Source organism: Struthio camelus, chromosome 15 (genome assembly GCF_040807025.1).
Source record: "Struthio camelus isolate bStrCam1 chromosome 15, bStrCam1.hap1, whole genome shotgun sequence".
In the NCBI taxonomy this organism is placed as follows: Eukaryota; Metazoa; Chordata; class Aves; order Struthioniformes; family Struthionidae; genus Struthio; species Struthio camelus.
Window position 1 is genome coordinate 8844961 of NC_090956.1, and position 23581 is coordinate 8868541.

At 44.7% G+C, this 23581-nt stretch overlaps 3 protein-coding genes across 6 annotated transcripts in view; 2 read left to right on the plus strand and 1 right to left on the minus strand.

Moving 5' to 3' along the window:
- The window catches only part of BAIAP2L1 (BAR/IMD domain containing adaptor protein 2 like 1), a 44095-nt gene extending 41920 nt beyond the window's left edge, over nucleotides 1-2175 (plus strand). Inside the window, exon 14 of the mRNA XM_068908811.1 lies at nucleotides 1-2175. Within this exon, the coding sequence (XP_068764912.1) occupies nucleotides 1-76 (76 nt within the window). The 3' untranslated portion in view covers nucleotides 77-2175.
- BRI3 (brain protein I3) lies at nucleotides 2169-22804 on the minus strand. 3 transcript variants are annotated; one of them, XR_011134739.1, is made up of 5 exons: nucleotides 22522-22804; nucleotides 20408-20507; nucleotides 19972-20045; nucleotides 17171-17285; nucleotides 2538-2559 (listed from the first exon to the last, which is right to left on the minus strand). XR_011134739.1 is itself a non-coding variant. In XM_068908813.1 (3 exons), exons 1-3 carry the CDS (start codon nucleotides 18971-18973, stop codon nucleotides 2427-2429), a joined length of 414 nt encoding a protein of 137 aa, XP_068764914.1. In that variant the 5' UTR covers nucleotides 18974-19150; the 3' UTR covers nucleotides 2169-2426. The 3 variants fall into 3 exon arrangements, 1 of the variants encoding a protein (XP_068764914.1); XR_011134738.1 differs by having other exon boundaries at nucleotides 20354-20507; XM_068908813.1 differs by lacking the exons at nucleotides 19972-20045; nucleotides 20408-20507; nucleotides 22522-22804 and adding an exon at nucleotides 18808-19150 and having other exon boundaries at nucleotides 2169-2559.
- TECPR1 (tectonin beta-propeller repeat containing 1) overlaps nucleotides 22205-23581 on the plus strand; it is a 27446-nt gene continuing 26069 nt past the window's right edge. Inside the window, exon 1 of one of the 2 annotated variants that reach the window (XM_068908809.1) lies at nucleotides 22205-22292. The gene's annotated coding sequence lies outside the window, so the exon portion shown is untranslated. Of the gene's footprint in view, nucleotides 22293-22369; nucleotides 22888-23581 lie in introns of those variants that run through there. The other variant, XM_009683338.2, reaches the window with a different exon arrangement.

Sequence of the window (23581 nt, forward strand, 5' to 3'; positions counted from 1 at the left end):
TGGAGAAAATCCTTTTGCCACCGTGAAACTCAGACCAACGGTAACAAATGACAGATCAGCACCAATTATTCGATGAATATAACTCCTATGACTCTACCTCCTCCTTCTAAACATCAGTTTCAGTAATGACAACTGCTATCTAAAGTTGTTCTAAAAAAAAAAAACTATTTAAATGTAATTACTGTACAGTAGAATCATACTGGAATAGATTTCTGATTTTTAAAAATCTGTACTTTCTAATGAGGTAACTGCTTTGAGCAAATGTTTGAGCATTTTGGCTTGATTTCGCAGTATGCTGGTTTTCATAGCGTGACAGAATTGTGAAAAATACTAGGGATAGTCTGGATGCTCTAGTATGCCAGATTAATTAATAGCTCACAACAATCAATCTTTAGCATTTGTGTTTGTTTGTTTTTTTTTTTTTTTTTTGGAAACTGAAGTGGTAAGTTCTAGAAGATAAGTCTGCATATGCCACTTACTTAAAGCTGATTTTTTTTTCAATATTACAACAATATTACAACTGCCTTAATATCCCAGAGTAGAGAATTGCCTGTGTAAAGTGATTATAATTATAGTTTATTATTTTTAAGAAAGCCACCCTAGGTTATAAATAAATATTTAATCCTCTAAGACTAGGCATGTCTACAATGCTCTGCTTAATGGTCACAGATACAAATTTTTTTCATTTGTATTAACACAAACTTATGTATAAGTAAGTCAAATGTTGTACTGTAAGCACATTCTTCAGTGGTAACGTCTTTAAAACACTTTGACAAACTTTCGTCTTATAAAAATGTCTTAATTAAAATAGTGCCATGATTTTTCTTCAAATGCTAACACAAAAAGCTGCCTTTGAAGTTACTGCATCACTGCAGCCCTTCACAAGAGACAACAGAGGAAGTTTAAGTAAGTAAGTGTTTTTTTTAGTTAAGGAGCCTAGCACTGGCATTAATGCTGGCAGTGTATAGTAGCTTAGCTAAGTGAAATATAGCTTCTGAAAGTGCATAACTCTGGGTCTGAAGTTGTTACCTCAGGTGCCAATCTCTTAAATCATGTGGAATTAGTCTGAGAGATTTTTTTTTTTTCCATACTGTAATAGTCTTAGAAACTGACTTAGAAACTTCATTCTGCATTAGTGTTGAATGCTTTATCATGGTACAGGTCACATGATCTTTCCCATGTACTGTATAAAGTCTTATCTTTTGAACAGCCCTAATCATGAATCTGTACTCTATCAGAATTGCTACATTCTACCTTACATATGTACATTCCCCCTGCAGCATCTCTTGGATGTTTTGTTGGGCCGTGCTTCTACTGCTTGAATTCAAGTCATGATAAATGCCTTTCAGTTAGTTACACTGTTTTTTTGATACCAAGTATGTGCATGTGATGACTGCAGAGGTAGAGTGTACTCACTCCATCTCCTCTGCTCACTCTCCCTTTCAGGATCAAGGCTGAGGATACTTCATTTGCTAGGTAATCTTGCACAAAGATCTATCGTCATATTTCAAAATACTAACCATTTAAGAGTGCAATTTATACTCCAGCCAATTTGCTAAACCATGCTAGCTAGTTAGAAGCAAATCAAACTATACTGTATAAGCCTTCAACAGTTTAACAGTAAATTAAATATTTTGACATGCAGAAGTACCTTTATCTGCTGGAAACTAGTGTTTGGCATTACCACAGTTCTCCGTTCACATAAGGGCTCCCTGCTACACCATCAGAAATTGCTTTTGGCTGTGGGTCTGGTATTAATTCACACAGTGCTGGGAAGCTGCTGCAGTAGCACATGGATCTCTGCTATTGCAACCCCCCTGGAGTAGTGATTGTCCCTATAAGCAAAGACTTTGCTAATTAGGAGGGGGGGGTCCTCACTTTGTCTGTTACAGCTAAATTCTTCAGAAGAGGGAAAGGAGATATTTAACCACATCTATTAGGATGATGGGAAAAAGAGCTGTTAAACAGTTTTCTTTAAAGAGGTGTAAGGTGAAGAGATGTAACAGGTAGCTTGAACACACACAGCCCCCCCCACACACACACACATCATAAGGATTCTGAGAAACATTCATCCTACTTTGTAGCTAAAATTAGTCTGATACTGAAGTTAAGTAAGTTATGTGTTATCAGATATAAACTAGTCACATACTTAATAATCTGGCCACAAATTGAGGATTGCAAAAAGAAAAGCAGTTTTATTTAGTTTTTCAAGAGGTGCCACTAAACATGGAAAACAAGTTCAGTTTTCATGTTTTGCAATGCACATGCTCATAAAAGATTAAGTTTAAATTACATGCAAGAGACTAAATTTCTTCACACTTTACAAAACAGGTCTGAAGCAAATAAAATGATTGTACAGGACATTTACATTAGAAAGAGTATGCTTAACAGTTGTAGCTTCCATAAGCACATCCACATTCATCCCCTTAGCCAAAAGCTGCCCCACAATTAGGGCATCTTCGCTGTCTCAGTGCAAGACAGAACAGAATCCCAATTGGAAAGAATACAATGGCACACAAAACACCGAGACAGGTGAAGGTGTCCTCCAACACGCCAACCCTGCAAAAATGGAAAACAGACTGAGTCAAGGGCATTCTACATTTGACCCAAAGTTACCATATTGATCTTGCAGTAGCTAAAATGCCACTATTTCAGAAAGCAAGATGAAGTTGAGTTGTTAAAAGGCTCTTATTTGCACAGCTTGCAGCAGGCTGCTTTTGAATTATACTGTTTAAAGAATACACAAGTTTGCAGGTGCTCAGAGCAAGGGATGTAAATAAGAAATCTAAGTGCAGACTAGCTGCTTCATTCCAGACTGACCCTTTTCCTATCACTGCCGTCCTGGGCTGGTACTTAGAACAGAGCATAGCCATCACAAAGCTGAGCAGATGTATTTAACTATAACCACTGGGTAATTCAGGCACACTGAAAGCATACAGGTTTAGCACCATATATACAGTGGGAACTAGATTAAGTCACCTGCATTCTCAAATAGGAAAAGGCTTAACATGAAAGCCTCCGCTACTGCAGCCTTCTGATGTAAATACTGTTACAAGCTGTCCTTGAAGAATCTGAAACTCAGTGCTCTTTTCCTCTATTCTTGCATCCCTCTCCATGTTATTACACAGAAATAGAATTTAACATTCGGGACAGAAGCTGTAAGCAAGTATCAAACATTATAACCTTGATAACCCTTCTTGAGCTCAAGTTTTTTTTCTTATAGGTAAGGCTCTACCTTTCTAGAATTAAATCCTACAGTCACTAAATAACTATTTCAGTAAAGAGAAAACAGTTCTGCTTTTAAAATAATTTATTGAATGCCAAAAATTTAACTGAACAATGGTATACCGATTACTGCAAGTCAACCAAACAACTCCATTCCTCAGCTGTTTAGGTCTTTCACAACAGGCAGCAGTCATGCTTGTGTCATATCCTCCGTCTACCTTGTTTCTACAATATCCTGCTGTGAATCCTCTCAGCTTGTTCGACCTCAAGTCCCACACAGGATAAATGTGGGCAAGAGCTCTTTCAGAAAAAAAAAAAAAAGAATAAATAAAATCTTAGTTTCTCTGAATGTCTTGATCTAATGATTAGGTGCTTTTTCTCAGCTTTTTCCTATGGGAAAGATCTGAATGGACAGAGTTGTGTAAGACTGGTTAAGGGCTTCTGATGAAATATCTAGCTCATGCTTTAGCTAAGCAAGTTAAAACTCGGTAATTGTGCATTTTTAGTGTAAATCAGTGTTTCATCAGCTAGGCTTGTCACTAAGGAAAGCTAACAGTTTTCTGCTTTGCTTCCACGAAGGTCCACTGGTGGTGAGCGAGCTCAAATAGCAGCTGGAAATGAATTAGAAACCAGAGGAGAATATTTAGTTGCTCGTGCCCAGAAATTCCTGGGTTCCTGTTCCGTTCTAGAGCAAATAGTAGTAGTATACTGCATAGAAGAACAGATAGTATTTTACAGAGAGCAAAGTTAAATATTTCCAAGTAATCAGCTGACAAAAGATGATGTTTTCACAATATCTGGCTTTTCAGTTCTGTGAAAAGAATCAAGACTTGCTATTTAAGCCATGTGATCTTCTAAACTGCCTATCTGGCAGAAAGTCAAGTGACAGAAGAAAAACATTTAAAGCAGAAGTAATACTACAGTTGTTTCATTTGCAATAGCAAAGGTTATATAAGCAAGCAGTCTTAATGTAAATGATCTACGTTTCTTTAGCACAAAGGCACAAAAAGGCCTTTCTGCTATGGAAGCACATTTGATGAAAACAAGTGACAGCAATGGTTCAGGTGGATTAAAGTGGTTTAAGTGGAGAATTTTGGCTCTGTCATAACAGTAGTTTTAAATTAATTACTAGCATAATTTATGTTTGATATACCATGAGTCAACACGTGCCTCCAATATGAAGCAGCACTCCAAAGTTTAGGTGAGAGTCCTTCTGTTGTACATGCCATTCAGTGACTCAAGGCTTCCTATCCCAGTCTAAAGCAATTCCAATCTAATTATCAACTCAATGTACAGTGAAATCCTGAGGAAGCTATCTGGATATATAGTAGTAGGCTTCCTTATAAATGGCTTGAGTGCTAAACAGGTATTAGTCCAGCTACTCCCTAAAATCATGACTTGAATTTCTTGTCTTACTGAATCAAGATTGCCAGAAACCAGACTCCCAAAGAGGGTACAAGAGTCCCTCACAAAAGCTTTTTCTCCTCTCCTATTTGGTACAGGGAGGTCAGTCTAGAAATTGTATGAGAATGTTTTGGAACTGTCTCATCCAAAGCACTACCATAGTTGGTAGGTGTCAGCAGCCTGCTGCCTAGAACATCCTTTGCTTCCTGAGACCGCCTGGTTCAAAAGGGAAGTACTTTTTCTAGCTTTTTGTACAAGTTCTAGAATTTAGAAAGGAAAAGGATACATCTGTTTGATAACAGCTTACTAAACCAAGATCTACTTTTAGTTATACCAGCCTACTGCATTGAGCTTCAGAGCGTCTTCTGTTGCAGAGAATACAGAGAATCTTGTCACATTCAGGTACAGGAAAATGACAATAAAGCTGTTCATCTGATAAATTTCAACCCAATTACAAGCCACAGAAGCAATCAAGAAACACTTGACCTAATTTCTGATTAAAGCTGATAAGAACAGAGTTTAATTTTAGCAGAAGCCACAGATTATTGTTGACCATGACACAAAGTATAGAACTGCTAGCACTTCGCAGAACCGCTCAGGTTAAGACAAGACAGGAGGTCACCTAGTCCTACCTCTTACTGAAAGCAGAATAACACTGAATTCAGACCAGGTTGTTTAGGGCTTTGTCCAGTCAAATCTTGTAAAGCTGCAAGGAAGAGAATTCTAGAACCTCTTTGGGCGACCTGTTCCAGTGCTTAATATTTTTGCACTCTGAGGATAATTATCTTCATATCCAGTTAGAAGCTTTCCTGTTTCAATTTATGATCACTCTCTCTCATTTTCCTGCCATGTACACCTCAGCAAAGAATCTAACTCCATCTTCTCAGTGATGTGCTCCCAGGTACCAGAAGGCTGCTGTTAACCTGTTAACTCCCCCCAGACCATCTCTTGGTGTGGAGTTCCCCCTACACACACTTTCGGGGATGGAGGATAACACACATTTGCTGTGAAAATGATTACAAATGTTGGCTCCGGATAACACACATTTGCTGTGAAAATGATTACAAATGTTGGCTCCTGTCTCAGACCTGCTGCAGACTGTTCAGAGCTGCGCTGAGGCAGAACAGTTCTTTCTTTTAGATGAAAGTATGGCAGAGAAAACAAGTGTCACTTGGCAGTTTTGAGGGTTTCTATTGTAGCTTTTAGCCTCAGAGTGCTCCCAGACTAGACAGATTACTACTGTGTATTGAACAAAATTGACAACTGCTACAGGCAAAGACATCCAGATGAACAGGCAGGATGCGAATCTCAGGGTTGAAGATGCATAAGAATTCTGCCTCTCCTAATCCACTCAGGTGATCCTGAGCTGACCTAAAAGCAACAAAATCCAGTAAGGAGTCCATGCTCCTAGCCAAAAGGTTGGTTTCAGTCTGTTACTTCCAATTACTACACACATTGCCAATACCTGGTTCCTGCAGCTGCCAGCACGTTCTCTCCTGTGGTCACAGATCCCTCTTAAGAGGTCATGAAACAATATAATTAACAGGCAGAGGCCTAGGTGCACTGGTCATTTAGGACTTGACCACTTCAGGAGGATCAGAGAGACTTAACAATTCTAGCTCTAGATATACAATGAAACAGTCCTTTCAGTATCAACACTTCACTGTGGAAGGTGCCAATTAGATAAGTATGTACAGGACTATACTAGCTAGTCACACTCAGACTTCTTAAGTCGCCGGAACATATTAGAGATGCAGAACTACTGCCATAAGCTGTTTAACAAGTTTACTTCTGGTACCCAGAAAAATCCAAAGGCCAAACATGCATCACTTAAAATATCCCTCAGTAAGTGTTTCCCACTTCTACTTCTAGACGTGATGTTCCCTTAGAGCTGTATTAGAACCTGCTATTGTGCCGTTTCAGCACAGCATGTCGTATGACACAGGACCCATATGACAGCAGAAGAATTTCTGGATGGACTTTTAATTTCAGAACCTGGCTTCTTTCTGCAGTGCGCTATCTGAACATCCCCCAGAATGAAGACAGCCAGAAAAGTCCACATATTCAGACTTAAGAAACTTGAGCAGCTACACTAAATAGTCATAATTCGGAGTTTTAACAAAACACTTGAGTAAGATGCGTCCTCTTAGATTCCCTGATGCAGTGAAAGCCAACATAAACAGAGCTACAGTGACCTTGAAATACATGCTTCAACAGGCAAGGTGCCAATGCCAACGAGTTGTTGCTTCCCTACAAGGCAGGCACGGACAACCTCTTGTACAAGTGAACAGAATGAAGGAAGGTGCAGGATTCAGACCTCTCCCCTATTGCAATTGCCTAAAATACTACATCTTGATTAAATTTAAGAGCCATTCCCCTTCCTCTGAAACATCACTGAAAGCTAAAGGCTTTTCAAAGTGTTCTTGATACTGTTTATGCAACTTAACGTTAAGTTTAAGCTTCCAACCTCAGTCCCCTCCCTTTGATAAACTTACTTTACTTCTGTTTACGGAGTTCTTGCAATAGCAGTTAATTTCACATTTGGTGTAAAGGTATTGTCAGACTACAGTTGACCCCAGCAGTATTTTTATACTTCCATATCCCGAGTACGACTGCATTAAGGAAACAAGTTAAGAGGTAGAATAGCACTCAAGTCACCACACGGATTCTTGCCTCAAAACACGAGTGTCCTGAGCTCATTTTGTTGTTGCCTGTGCTTCCTGCTGTGGCTACTCCTGCCAATTCAGCAGTGTCACCCCTCTGCTCCCTGCAAGTTAGGCATGCGCACTACCAAAGTTACATCCTTCTGTCAGTGTAAGCACTTTAATCTCATGTTGCTGCTGCAACTGTTCTGAAACACTGATATCTGTGTGTCCAGAGACATTCTAACTCAAAGCAATGATAGATCAGCTCTGCAAAATAATGTTCAGCTATTAAGACAAATTCTCTGGGATTTAAGATCCTTCCATTTTTCCAGTGGCACACTTTTGTAGAAGTGCTCTCACTGCTGTAGGTACCACCTTTTTTTTTCCTCCAAGGCTTTAAAGCAGCACTTCACGAATGCCTTCTCAGATATGGAAAGTTTAACGTGTCTTTCCATTCCCTTTTAGCTTCTATCCCCCAACTCTATCACCAAATCACAAATCCATCTGCTTAAAATACAACTTAAGAGTGTCAGTGATACTGCCCAAATCCATAAAATCATCTTTCTCCAGGATGGAATCTCCACACTGAGCACACTGACACAGTCAACACATGTGGTAAAGGACAGTAGTTCTGGTTTACCGCCCACAGATACTAGGAGTATTAGCAATAACAACATTCACCAAGTACTTTGTACAGTAGTAGAAAGCATGTTGTACCAGTCTGATTCTCCAACTGAAACAGAAGGGATGCGTCAAGAATCAAGCACAAGGTGACAGCAAACCGTTTTTCTTTGCAAATCATCTTCTTCAAAAAGAGACATGACAGTCTCCACTGACCACTGACACACAGGGAGGCTGGCCCACAGGTAAACAAGCAGACAGCCATGCCCAGAAAGTTGGTCCAGCTTACCTGCCGGGGTTCTGTATTTGATTCAATTAACTTTACTGATTCTTGCCACAACTAATTGCTGACTTACAGAATGTACGGACTTGAAGCACAGAATTACACTTTTGCCTCTAGTATTTATTCTGCAAGTTTTTAGCACTGACCACTGATCATAAATACAATCATCAGCAAGAGCAAATTTCAGGCTTCTTGGAAATAGGACTACTGCTTGTCTTCATGATGCAGTTTGCTAGATCTCTCTTGCAGGTCAGATTCAGCCATCCCCCACAGGTGTCCAACTGATACCTCTGCAAGCATTTCTTGTGGGACTGATGAACATAGTCTCGTATGCCATCAAGTAGCCCTGTCACCTCTGCTGGTGTGATGGCAAATATTTCCATTTGGTTTTTGAGGGTTGGAAAGAAACGTCTCCCTCACCTGGCATGCAAAGCACTTCCACCTCTACAGTGAAAGTGCTGACAAACTACACTACAGCTATGCGCTACGCCAACAGACAAGGAGGAGCCAGGCCATTTCTGCTGTTAAGCAGAAATTCACCTTCAGCTTGGCACATCAGCATTTGCCCTGCATCTCCACTGCATCACCTCAGCAAACAGCACTCAGGGAAGTTACAGGCACTAGAGTCGCTCAGCTTGTTTAATATCTTCTCTTCAGTCTCAAGTCTGGTGTTCTGCTGCAAAGTACCCTCGCCCAGGACCCCCATCAGGCAATGACAGTGGTGCCTGCTTCCCTTCCCCTTCCACCACAGAACATTCCCCACTATACTGAAATACAAGATGGAGAAAATCAGAGGTGACAGTACTGCAGGGAAAGAGATAGGGAAGGGGTTATTAAAAAAAGGTTATGAATAGCATATGAACAGCAGTCAGCATTGCCACTATTGCAAAAGAGGCAAATATCACGTGGGGTGTATCATGGACTACAGCCTGCAACTTATGTAAAGTAAACCTTTCACATATACTCTGGATTATTAATGCTTCCTCTGGCCTACTGCATCCAGAGTCAATCTCATCTCAAGAAAGACGTAGATCAACGGAAGAGAGTCAAAAGGAAAGAAAAATAGTAGAGAAAATGCGGTCCCCAGCAATTTGCCTCTGCTAATCAGCCCTCAAGCCCTAATTCCAAACCAGTCATTACACCGTTAACCTGTCAAGAAATCCCAAAAGCAGCTCCCTAGGTAGAATTCAGAGCATTCTACCCCAAAGCAGACATGCTTTTATTCGACTGACTTTTAAAACAGAGCGGGGAGAGCCTCCTAGTAACACTTGTTTCCAGATATTTTCCACTAGCTGTCCTACTTGAGCATATTATTGTGTGTAAGTGGGGCTTCAGGGTAACAGGCAAGCTTTAACGCAGTAACCTCTTTGCTTCACAACCTCTTTGTCCAGGATGTATCTAAACATTAAAACTGTAAATTACATTGTAATTGGCTCTCAAAAATAGATTGTAATTAAAGAATTGAATAGTAAACAAGGCTTTCATGCCTTCGACTTCATTCACTAGGGAAAAAGATGTGCTACTGGAAGTACCACCTTCTGGGAAGAACCTAACAGGACTGAAACGCAGAGGGATACAAAACTGTTTGGACGTAGCCAGGCTGGTTACAGATACAGTGACAGACAGGATATTAGAATTAAAACAAAAATGGCAAGCCTGGATGTAGAAGTTGAATTTAGTGACTTGTATTTGTGGAAATGCATGAAATGCAGCACTCCTGGATAAAATAAAAACCAGTGGTAACAGCTCAGGAACTCATCTGGAGATGAGGCCACTCCTCCTTCCTCACCCCCCTCCACAGGTTATCCAGGTAACATATTACACATGCAGAGCGGCTAAGACACAATCTAGATGTTTCTAAGTAATTAAAAGATTTAGACTGTTTTCAGCACTAGGGATCCATCCAAGAAAACCAGAGTCCCTTTCCCAGGCATTTCAATGACACCAAAAAGACCTTACTTCAGAAAATGCATGCTATTTAAGCATGCACTGCACAGCATGTTAAGCTTACTATATTTCCTGTCTTGTTTTGCTATTATGCTAATACCATCTTTTTCATTCACACATATTTCCTTCCTGTAGGCATAAAACTCTTGCTTTGTTAGTGTTTTTAAAGTCTTGTCTTTTATTAATTTCATATTTGGTCCTTGCCCTGAAATCTACCTTTGTGACCCTGAGTAAGCCAGTGCATTTAGTTAAGAGAATAAGCAGCCTAACTTTGATCTGGCGCTACGGAACAGAACACTAGTTAAACATTGAAGAGGGATCAACTGTGGTACTTCTGGTCAGCCCTGAGCAGCTGAAAACTCGAGCAGAAATGACTGCTGCCTAACCCATTACAATCAACCCTCTTAATCAGCTTGCAAGGGGCAAGTCTACCACTAAGCAGATGTCCCTGACACTTTAAATAGGATTTACTTTAAAGTCCCATCCCCCCTAAACAGGGTTATTTGAAAAGCATTCCTTATGCCAAGCTCAGCATTTCACCAATTCAAAAAATCACCATCCACATTCCACATTAAAACTAGGGAGAAGGACCACTGAGGGACAAAGCAAGCCACAGGATGCATCCCAGAGTCAGCGACAGCGGAGGACCGGGGACAGCAAATCAACTAGCAGGCCAATTCAGTTACATGCGACACGCATTTGGAAAGTGTAACTGAACCATAACTGTGTGACCTCCGCCATAACGTATCTATTATTTCAGGGTCAGTTCTCATAACAGATCTATAGCACTGTAAGCACTATAGGCTTACTACAGCATTAACTACACAAGCACTTTTTGGCTTCTGTTGATTTATGTCACCACCTAATTTTAGATGGAACACTTATCCAATCACTCCATGTTTACCTAATTACTAAATTTAGAAGGAGAAAAATCCTTACCTTTTTAATAAATGAGAACATGAATATTTTAGCTTTTGCATCCTACCTGAGCTGTGGAGTAGAGACTCCATATTCAAACTGTCAATTCATTAATGTAACCAAACATACATTTTGTTCTACAGTATAAACCACATAAAAGCTGATTGTAACTGCACCACTCCCAATCTAAAAATAAAGAGGAAAGGTTTATTTATACTGCAAGCAGTGTCTTGGATTTAAGCTATGCTGCAGCTGCCAGCTCTGTAAAGTAAGGTCAATTATTCCCATTGACAATCATTTAAAACCAAATTACTTTCCAGATAAACTTTTTCTTGAAAATAAGTCTTAAAACATTAACATCTTAAGTCAAACGCTCAGGATCAAAGGGCCAATAGCGAGATTTAAAAATACAACAGTAGAACAATTTAATATGAGCATTTTTTTAAGACTTAACACTACCTCACAATACGTGTTGCTTCTCAGGATTTTTCATCCCTTACAAATAAAGTCTGAGGGGTCATCCCAGGAAACCAGAGATGGCACTTTGGTTGCAGGACAAGCTCTGTGAGATCTGAAAAGAAAACTACGCTCCACTTAAAAGGTGTCTCCAGTTGTCTTCTACAAAGACACTCCTTCAATGATCAAGCAAGACCAGTGGAATTTTTCAAAACAGTCTCCTATCTCACCTGCCACTGATGTTAGCTGAGTTTTTAACTTCAGATTCAAATGGAAACAGAGTCAGACCACTGATAAACAAGGGCTTTGAAAACTGCCTACTAAATCTTTAATTTTGAGCATGAAAACAAACATAATAGCCTCTGTTAAGTTGGTCCTAGCTAATGCAACAACAACTGCTAGGTTATAGCTAAAGATGTAAACATGCTTAAGTAAAAGAGGAAGAGAATTGACAATTATATATGTAACTGAGTAAGCGAAGGATGCTTACAATTTTAATTTCCACACAGAAAAGTGTCAGCTCCTCTAGCCTCAGCTTGAAAGCATGTTGAATGGTTGCTGATGCATATTTACAGAAAGGGGCCTGCATCTATACAGAGCCATTGGCCTGCTCTCCTCAATACAGGCTGCACATACAAGTAAACACTATTATCTTTAAAAATCACTTTCAAGCAACAGGTACCACAGTATTTGTAGACTTGCCTGAACTTCCTAAACTTTTAGGCCTATTTCCAATACAGAGGGCAAGCTGCAGAGCCAGAGGAATTCTGGCGTGGGAACAGCCTACATCTAACTGCTGTGTTTCTTGGAAGGCTGCAAATCACTGGCCTTCTCTAATGAAGTGAAGCAGCACCACTGCTTTAATCGAATTCTGAGAACACACTACTTGCAGAGGTGAGCTCTATAGCTTCCCACCAGCGGCCTAGCCTCACAAGTGAGGTCGAGCATGCCAATTAGAGTAATTTGTGCACTGTGGATACCTACCGTGCACTGGCTCGAGATCTGGTGTTGTTTCCCACCACCACCAGTGTGTGTACATAGCCAACTCAGGATTACCTCTGGTTACTGTTGTCACCCAACGGGCAAGACTAGCTTCCTCCTCTCTCCCAAAACTCCTTATTGCTAACAAGGAAGTAGTCCTAACTATCAGATTACAGACACCAAGATAAATGGAATACTTGCAAAAGAATGATATCAGCTCAGGCCCACTTACAGACTGGGAGTTTGGGACTGCACTATCTTTTTTATAGGGACCCATTAGGAAATACATTTCTGCTTTACCTTGTAAACTGCATGAAGTCTCGTTTATTAGGAAAAAGATGTGTTTAAGAGTATTGCCCTCGAATCAGTTCAGACCAGTAAGATGAAAATTCTCTCCAAAACTGCAGGAGTTTTGGAACAGAACTGCTGTTCTCACTTGAGACCCTATTAAAAGGCTTACTACTTCCCCTCTTCTGGGATTAGGTAACAGACCACCTTCTAAGCAGCTGTGTGCCTCTACTGCAATATTAGAGGGGAAATAAAAAGTTGCAAGCATCCTAGTACGTAACTCCAAATGGCAGACTCATGGCATCTGCTTAGATCTGCTGTATCAAGTCTTTCTTCTTTGCAATCACATGCATAAGTCATTACTTAATTTCACGCCCTAACTGCTCCAGCCAAATTACAGCAGAGCAGGGATGAACATCCCAATCTGTCCGCACAGCATACGTTTACAAAAGCTGTATACTACAGTATAAGGAAGTTATTTTGATTCCTATCACAGGCTAATCTTGTTTTTGTGACTAAAATCAGTGCGAGGAGCTGCTGCACTATTATGGCTATTCTTCTTTAGAGCACTCTTTAAACGGTAATCCAAAGGTGGCTTTAATCACAAGATTCAAGAGGATCTCGGTAGCACGTCAGCCTGCTATTAGAAACAAAAAATCCGCAGGTTTTCCTCAAGATATTAGATGCTTTCTCTAAATTGCTAGATCTTTTTTGACTCCTTGTATTTTTAACCAATGCATATTTTGAAAATACATTAAGAATATTCACATAAAATTGAACTATATTTGTTGTGTTTAACTGTAGAAAACTTACATCCTGAATGAGCTTCTGTCAATTTCCACACAGAGTGTTTGTGGTTGAAGTAACTGAAGTGAAATCAAAACATTCAAATTTTGAAGGAGTTCTGAGAAAATGCTCCCTGGGAAAATTGCAATTAGATGAAGACATGCACTTAATTGAAGAAAAAACAACTTCAATCAAAACCTGAGCTCCTACTGCTTTGTCAAGTCAAAAAAACAAAAACACAAAAAACCAAACACCCATGGCAGGGAGAAGGCTGTAAGAGATCTACAGTTTTAATGTCACTTGTCTCACCCTTCAGTCCTAGAAGGGGCTTCAGTATTACTATAATTTCAGATCCACTGCAATAATTCTCAAGAGAAAGTCGTCATAATGCAGCGGCTCATGTCCTTTCTCTCACCCTTTCTGCCGAACAACTGAATACTTGCTAAACAAGAGAATAAAAACTGAACAGGGCCCATCACAGGCTCTGCCCCAGATTTTGAAAGAACCAGGTTTTGCAAACTTCAGATCAAGAGAATGTTTTCGTAATTTTTTCAAGGGATTTTTCCTTCTTTTAGGTAACAGGAAGGAAACACTCCTTTGTAGTTTTTCTACCCAACCAATGCAAGACAGAAAGAGAAAATGGAAGTGACCACATGAGCAGTAGCCACATTGCATTCTCCAAGCTAAAAAGATAATTACACAGCTAAATCTCTAAAGCTAGTGTCTGTAATGACTCCAGCTGTTCTTGCAAATGGAAAATAGTTTAACAGCATAACTTGGCCCATCATCAGATGTCAACTACAAGCAATAAAATTAACTGAGCACATTCTGCATCTCAGATTGGGTTGGGAGATGAGTTCACACTAAGTCTGAGAAAACAGAACTGCAACTACCACGGACGTTATAACAATACAAAGAAAGAACACACACAGAGCAAGTACTGGAGTCTGTAATCGGAAAGCAGTACTGACCAATGATGAGTGAGGATGATCTGACTAATGAATAACTTAAGCAAGAGGTATGGCACGCAAGCCAGAAGAGTCATCCCTCAGGCACAGCAATGCTTCAGAAATGAAGGAAAAAAAAAAAAAAAAAAAAACCTTAATACATAGTGACCAGGTGCATGCAACGCTGATACTACACTGCTTCTAGAGAGGCTACTTTTAGAGATACATGACAAACGTTTTATCACTTTGTATCATAATTTTTGCCTGAAGATCCACTTTGCTGTAACTAGCCTATCAACCCCAAGATCACTAGTGACTGTGCAGTACAACAGACCCCTACCCAAATAAGAAGATTATGAGCTCTTCTTCTAAAGGAAGCAGTCAACGTAACCCTTCAGAAAAATGAAGGCTGACCCTTATGCTTCCCATGAAGAGTTACACTGCCAATATTATGCTTCCCATCCAGCCACCCTGCCCTTTCTAAAGTACCTCTTAAAGTACCAGACTATCAATTCCTCAGTAAGTCAAAAGAAAAGCAATCTGAGATTTTCCCCTCCCATCACTGACACCAAGAGTCACACTTCTTTTAATTCTTCCTCTACAAAGAGTTAGCAGAACTTGCGATACAATCTGGTGTTACGAAGAAGGCTATGACACACCACTACTAGATACTTACTGACCCTTAGGATTCCCTCATTCAAGAATATTTCAGAAGTGCTGAGAAGAGTCCTACAGCTTAAGCAGTTTACTATGGCTCAGAGTAAGCAACATGCCATAGTTCTCCTCACAGCTTACCTTTTTTTCATAGCCAAAGACAAAACCAGAGGATCTAAAAAGTGAATGAGGTTTTTGTAGAGGGCATTTTGTTTTTAAGAGGGGAAGAAGGAGGAGTCCAAGGAGTCTACTTCAGATCAACACTAATCTAGACGAGGCAACGTACACAGCACTGGCTACCTCCAGGAGTGTAAGGCTAATATGGGACTTATTATTGGATAGAAAACTATTCAAGCCAGCTCACTTTAAACACCTTACACAAGGTTCAGACTTGCTCATTTTCCCACATAAGAAGGGCTGAAAGAATACTAGTTAGATATTACACTTGCAAATGATCGTTTCAAAAGGAGTCTCCTAGAGCATCCCAGGATAACTGCCAGAAAAAGAAATAAATACTAAAAATGTCAGCAAGAGTCCACCAACCTTAAGCTGCTGCAGAAGGCTATTTCCCCAATAAATTTACTTCCAGGTTTATGTTTTAGGGCCAGAAAGCCCCTATAAACATACTGCTTGCCTTTTACCAAGTAACGCAGAGTTTTTCCTGTCTTCTGCTTGAGCATTTTAATACAGTCACTTAAGGAGCAAGATCTACCACATCCTCAGTGGTTACGTTCCCTCATTGTTTAAAACATACATCTCCTTCTAGATCAGTAGCTCTAGTTGCTACCATTTTTCAGCCTTAACTAGTGGAATTTCAACAGGCATCTGCTTTCATATAGCACAAGAACTTGTCATTTGAATCTGCTTTGGAGGGCAGGTACTGACTCTTGAACAAACATCAATTTTAGCAAAGTCAGACGGCATCTGAGACATAGCATCTGACACTATGACAAGCTCCAGCACACCCATCGCACTGAAACCTGAAGCATTTAAACTATTCTAGCAAGTCTGTTTCCTATGCATGTTTTGAAATGGATAAGCAAGGGCTCAGATCTGCAGACTATTAAGGGCCTCCTTGCAAGATGCTGCAAGTGTAACATCTTTACAGAAAGGGAATGATTCTGCATTTGAGTCATAAAGCTGGACAGACACACAAGCGTGTGAACTGCACCAGCAGTCATCTGACTGCCCTCACTTTGTTAATATGCTGGATGACAAGAATTGAGAAGTGCAAAGGGACTTCAGTAAACTTGTAGCATTACTGTAGAAGAGAACGCCTCCTTCCCTTTTTTATAGCTGTTGATCTCCGAGAGGGAACTTCTTCTTTTGTTGAAACTCCAACTAATAAGCTGACCGCTCTTCTTCTGATTTTTACCGCTGCATCAGATTAACACTTTGAATCAAATCTATTAACCTCCCATGTCTTCTGCAGTAAAAGACTTTTAAAGTCTTACAATACTGATGCTTTTAACCAATACCAACAATCATCTCACCCTGTTTTGCACAGCATGGATGATGTTAGGATCGGGGGCAGGGAGGACGCCTTCCACAGGACTGGCAGATGACCAGGAGTGACTATTGTCAAAGATCACAGAAAGTTTCATAATGAAGTCATGCTACTCACTACACCTGGTCATAAATGCATGAGAAAGGACTCCTGTCCCCCCCTCCCCCAAGAGCTGACCCTTTACACTTGTGACTGAACTGCTTTTTCATGATAAATATCACTTACGCATCTTCCTCCACCAAAAAGGTGCAGATTAATGTTCATATAAAGTCTACCACATTAACTGTAGCGGTTGTCAAGAGCCCATCAGGACGAGCCCATGCTGAATAAATGAAAGCACGCCAATGCTGCATTTTAGTGCTTTTTAAATTAATTCAATTGCACTATGCACACACACAAAAACTACTGGGGAAAAAAAAAAAATCAAGAAACTATTTGCATACCTCTCAAACAAACAAACAAAAAAAATCCGGATTAAGTTTATTTCTCAACTAGAGAACAATTTTACCTGCAGGCAGGACAGCCTCCGACTACTACTACAGAAGTGGTGGTAGCAGGCTGTTGAATAATGGTGTACGTGTTTGAATAGTTTGGCTGCGCTGACGGTGGAGGAACTGCATACCCTAGAATAAGAAGAAACAACTGAATTACTGCATGCGAAGCACACAACAACAATAACTTGGTTAAAAGTATGGAAACAGAACTGTTTAACAGGGAGGAAAAAAAGTAAACAGAAATGTAGTCTTGATGGAGCACTTCAAGAATCTGTATCAAAATAGAGTTGGAACATACTACTCAGAACATCCGATTGGGAAGCCCCTTCATAAATCCAAGTATCTAGTAAAATTTAACCACCTAAAAAGCACACTGAGCTAATAATTAACTCAGGAGTTTGTTTCAATGCTGTTAGAATACCAGGGAGAAACAGTTCAAACAAACGTGGATTGCAGATTTCACTTCCAGAGGTTATGTATCAGGTATGTCCCACCCCAACACACAAAATAGTTGAAAGAGAGGGAACCTTCCTCTGGTTTCCAGCTTAACTTCCACACATTAAGTTTATAACTAGAGGACCAGGCAGAGTAGGAGGATGCAAGCAGTAAGGAAGCAAGTTGCACAGCACAGAGAGAAGTCTCTCAGAAAAGCCATGGGGCTAACCAGTGAACGTGTCATTTTAACAGCTGTATTTAGAATACTGAAAAAGCTTTTGGCTACTGCATTAACATTAAAACAAACAAAGGAACGCAATAAATGCTTAAGTGGATAGTAAGAGATATGCAGCATGATCACACTGTCAAGGTACGCTTTGCCCAGGTATAGTCTAGCTCGAGTTTCTCTCCAGTGCATAGTTCTGATTTTCTTGAACCAAGTTATACACTGAAAAATGTAATTCTTCACAATTTAAAATTAAAAGAAAAATCATCAACAATATTTGTATTATAGGAGAACGTGCTCCAAGTTACTAACAGGAAATTTATCTGTGGCCTCAAGACTCAATCCAATGCTCAAGGACTGGGGTCAACACTTACCGTATTCAGGGTGCTTTCTGTCACTTTTGAACGACTCCCTTAACTCTACAGAGCCTTTCCTCTCCCTACTGGCTACTTTCTCCTTTGGCTGCGATCAGCCCTAATGCAGTTAATAGGACTATTGTATCTACTCACCTGCGCAAGCCTCTCCAAGACTACTGAAGCGTTATCAGAAAACTAAACATTAACCAGAGAGCACAGTGAAGTGCATGAAAAGAAAAGGGCAAGCTTTTTTTTAATTTTTTTAAGAGGCAAAGTGCTAACGCTGACGCATCTCTTTGCCCCTGTTCCCAAGGCGGTTCCGAGGGCATTCCGCCGGGAGCACACACCGGCGCGGCGCGGAGCGGCGCAGCACCTGGGGGCGGCCGGCGCTGCTCCCGGCCGCCTGGGACTCCCGCGCGGCGCCAGCTTCGAGCCGCAAAACCCACATGACCCACGAGGGAAGCGGCGGGGAAGGGGGGGGGTCCCCTCCGCCCCCCCTCGCGCGGGGCCGCCGCCGCGCAGCCCCCGGACGGCCCAGGCCGCGCACCGGCCCCGCCGCCCCCGCCGCGAAGGCGGCTCCTCACCCCCCGCCGCGAAGGCGGCTCGGCCGCCAGCCCGCCCCCGCCGGACCCACCTGCGGCAGCCGCCGCGCCCGGGTAGGGGTAGGGCGGGGGCGGCTGGAAGCCGGGCTGCGGGGCGGGGATGGCGCCGTAGTTGCTCTGCCCGTACTCGTAGCCCGCGCCCTGGGCGGCGGGGCTGTAGGCGGGGGGTCGCTCCTGCAGCAGCGGCTTGTTGTCCATGCCGGGGGCCGGCGGCGCTGCCCGCCCTCCTGCCGGGGCGGCGAGCGCCGGGAGGGCCGAGAGGAAGCGGCGCCCTCGCCTCGGCGCCCAACTTGGCGGGCGCCGCCCCTCAGCGCCGCTGCGCCCCGCCCCGCCCGGGGGCGCCGGAGCTCGGCGGCGGCGGCGGCAGCGCCCCGCGCATCCGGGGGCGGGGGAAGAGCGGCCCCCCCTCCGCTCCGCTCCGCCCCGCCCCGCCCCGCCCCGCCGCGCGCCGCGGCCGGTCACAAGACCGCGCGCCACGTGACGCCGCTGGCAGCCGCGCGGGCGGGCGAGGGGCGCGGGCGGCCCCGCCTTAAAGGGGCCGCGGCCGCCGCCAGCTGCCCGCGGGCACCGCTTTTCCTCTGTTTTTTGTTTTGTTTTGTTTTGCCCTCTGATCTTGTGACTGTTGAGATTAAAGCCGGGCGGCCGCGGCCACTGCGCGGCAAACCCGGGCCACTGATCCTGCCTGGGGAGGCAGCGCCTGCTGAACCCAGCTTTTTACATCAGTTTTGGTGTTGTTTTAATGGATTTCCACAGATTCTTTTTTAAAGGTTTGGTGGATTTTTAGTATGCTCACTGAGGTCCTTTTTAACATCTCTGTCATTCAAATACCCCTTGCCTGGAATCTGCAGCTCGGCCGTGGCAACCTAACGGCTGTGCTGTCCTCGATCCCTGCTGCTAATGGGGGTCTCCCCACCAAGAGGCCCCGAGTCCACAGGGAGCGAGCGGGGCAGTTGCCCATTTTGCAACACTGCTAATGCAACCAGCCGCTGCTCTTCCTATGGGAGCCAAACGAGTGCCGCTTTGCAAAGATGGAAAGGCCAAGCAGGAGCATGTGTGCATGCCATGTGCACACACGTGCACGGCGTGTGCAAGGCATGTGCACACACGTGCATGCACTGACTCACCCATAGCCAGTGGCGCCAGGAGGGGAAGCCCAGATGGGACGGTGGGCTGCGCAGCACTGTGCGCACACTTACCTCCTCATGTGCACTGCCACGCTGCAGCATCGAAGGGAAGAAAGCTCTGCAGGTGCTGGAGCAGAACGGAGACGCTGTAAAAGAGGGTAAGATTTTGAAAAGGGATTGAGGAAAAAAACAAAGGAAAAGTCTCACAGTTGAAAGAAACACTAAAGGGAGGAAGGAAGAGGTGAGCAAGGAGGATGCTGGCTGCTTTCTCCTGCTTAGCAAACTGAGCAAATGAATGACTTCGGCAGCGCTTTCACTGGTTTCAGACAGTTCTGAAATCCAAGTTTTCAACTGTTGGACAGTTCAGAGCAGATTTTGAAAGGCTCTTAAGTGCCTTTTAACAGGGTTAAAACTCTTCTCTGCACACCTTCATCCTTTGGGATGTCTGATTCACCTCTGTTTTATTTTTGAAATATTCACAGGTTTGTCTTTCAATACAGGTACCAACATGGCTCCTATCTCCATGGTAACTACGTTCTCCCAAACACTGAAGAAGTCACCACTGCAACAAACACTCCAGGGCAGCAGGGAAGGTTTCTCCCCATTTTCTAGGAAGGAAAACAAAAACAACAAAATAAGAAAGAAGTTAAACCACTGGCCTCAAAATCAGACATGCCTGGAACAGATGGGGAGGGAGCTTAAATGTCCCCAAACCGGAGGCCGTGCCAGGATGCTGTGGCAGGGCCCGCAGTTTGCAGCGCCGGACGCGTCTGGCCGGGGCACCAGGTGCTCTGCGGCTCTGTGCACACACTGCCACGATGCCTAGGGAAGATTTTGCTGACTGTAACTACGTCCAAATACATACAACTCAGATTCTTAAGAAAATCTTAAAGCACAAACGCAACACAGCGCTTCCTCATTGGGGAAAGATACTTCCCTAAAATGAATGTCAGATGCCAAGGAGAAATCGCCCTTTTAAAGAAGTGAGAGTTGGGAAAGTGTGGAACAGGCAGAAGGAAGAGAAACCAACCGCACGTACGAACTAAGTGCATTACAACGCTGCCTATGAAACAGTAAAGAGATTTAAAACATTCTGACTGTGGCAGGGACAGAGCGAAGTCTTTCATAATAACAAGAGACCTAAGCCCGCACAGAGTTAATTCCCAAGCACTCTAACCTTGGCTAGGGTCAAGGATTTGCCCCAGTTACCCAGGCGGACCTCTTCTAATGAGGTTTTTGTCACACGCAGTGGCCCTGCTCGGCTACGCTAGAGGCTCTGGGCAGACATGGGCAAAACTGAGGGCAATCTCCCGAGCAGACGAGGCCAGCAGTCGTCACCACAAGAGACAGCACTTACTGAAGGCAACTGTCTCCCCCTCAGTTGAGCTGCAGCCACAAGACGAAAGGACAGAAAGAGGAAAGGCTACTGAGATGTTTTCCTCTCTCTTCTGCAAGGCCGCAGAGCCCTGTTTGTGGGAAGATCCGGGGGCACCTGACACCTGCTGCAGGCACGTCTCCAACCCGTCCCCACGGACACGGCTCGTCCCCGCCGTGCCCTACACCCTGGCCTGCCGGATGACCCCCAGTCGCTCTTTTGCGGCCTCCTTCTCCTCCCGAGCTCGAGCCCTGCCGTGACCCCTCGCAGCCGAGGCTCTTGCCCTGCCCCAAGCCCCGGCCCCTCAGGACACCGCGCGCTCGCGGGTCAGGGTGAACATCCCTTCACCGCCTACTCCCTGCCCTGTCCAGGTCCCGCTGTAATTACTGCCCTCTTGGGGCGGGGGGTGACGGGCGCCACGGCCCCCGGCGGCGCTCCTTTCCCGGGGCAGCCCACGGCAGACGGCACAGCGCACCCGCGCCCAGCCCCCTCCAACGGCCGCGGGGCTCCCAACGGCCGAGCTCTCTCCGAGCCCCCACCCCCCCCCCTCACAACGGCCGCGAGGCTCTCAACGGCCGCGCCCCCCGTCCCCCCCCTCCACGGCTGCGGGGCTCCCAACGGCCGAGCTCTCTCTGAAACCCCCCCCCCCAACGGCCGCGGGGCTCCCAACGGCCGAGCCCCACCCCCAACGGCCGCGCCGCCTCGACGGCCGCGGGGCTCCCGCCGACCAAGCCACCCTCCCAACGGCCGCGCCCCCCGCCCTCCCTCCCCCACGGCCGCGGGGCTCCCAACGGCCGAGCTCGCCCCCGCGCGGCCCGGCGGCCGTGACGCGCCCGGCGCGGCGGCGCCCGCCCAATGGCGGCGGCGCTGGGAGGCGGCGCGCGGCGGCGCAGCCACTGGCGGCGATCGCGGCTTTCGCCGCCCCGCGCTTCCTTCGCGCCGCTGCGAGCGGCGGCGGCGGCGGCTCCTTCCGCCCAGGGCGGCGGTGGCGAGGCCGGGCCGGGCCGGCGGGAGGCAGGTGAGGGGCGAGGCGCTGTCAGCCGCCGGGGGGCGGCCGGGGGCGTTGCTCGCCGCCGGGTGCCCGCTCGCTCGCTCGCTCGCTCGCGGCGGCGGAGCGGCCGCGGCCCGCACGGGGCTGGCGTTATCCGCGGTGCTGGTCTCGCTGTGCCGGGGCCCTAGAGCGCTCCGCCGGCCGCGCCGGTCACGAGCGGTAGCAGGTCGGGAGCGACGTCCGTCTGGCCGGTTACCCGCCTGTGCCGAGGCGGAGGCAGGGGCAGGAGGAGGAGGAACCCGGCGGGCGTTGGTCTGGTTTCTCCGGCCCCCGGCCGTAGCACCCGAGCCGCGAGCCCGCGGCGTCGCTGAGGACCGGGCGGTGCTGCTCTTCGTCTGCTGCCGGGCAGAGGGGCCTGAGTCCCACTGCGGGGAGCGGTCTGTAATCTCAGCTTCTTTCCGGGTTCCCGTGATTCTCCATACACTCCGTCTCAAAAGTGCAAAGAAAGAATATGCCGAAACTGCCCCTCCCTTGAACATCTTGAGTCGGTCCCGTCTGCGTTTTTCCTAACTCCGTACTCTCCGGAATATTTGAAACTTCACCTTTTCCTGAGCTGTTCCAGGTACTCTTGTCTGCCTTGACTGTCATTGAGATAGAGGAATTCATCTGTGTATTTGTCCACCTTTAATACACCCAAGTATCGCTTTTCTTTATTATCTGACTACGCTAGGCAGATATCATCTTCACTGCGTTATCCATAATGCTTCCTTGACTCCAGCCTCACAGGCGTTCTGGTTATTTAAGGTTAAATGCATAATGCATAATGTTTTCTGCTCTTATAAAGACTGTTTTGCAAAATTTTAAATGCTAATTCTGAAAGGCTTATTTTCGTGAGCTTTGTTTTCCCATTGGTACTTGCACAAGTTGAGAAAAAGCACAGAGTGCTATTACCTCCCAGCAACAATAAGCGAAACCTAAAAAGCCAAAACTAGAGGATTCACCTAGGAGAATTTTGCTCTTACACCATCCCCCTGCACTGATCGTTCTCTGCTGCTATATACTTTTTCTCACTGATACCTTTTTTTCTCCTGGTGTGTCAATTTTTTTTAGGGTACTTACCATCATCATCTCTCAGCAGTGAAGAGTATCAGCACAACAGCAGATAAGACTTTGTGCGCCTCTGATCTTCTCCCTCCTGCCCTCCGAAACATCCTCCCTGGGTTTCCATGTGAATTTACTGTGCTGTCCTTAGACATAGGCCTAGCTGTTTCCAAATTCTCAGCAGTTCTGCTTTCACCATGGATATGCACAGTGCT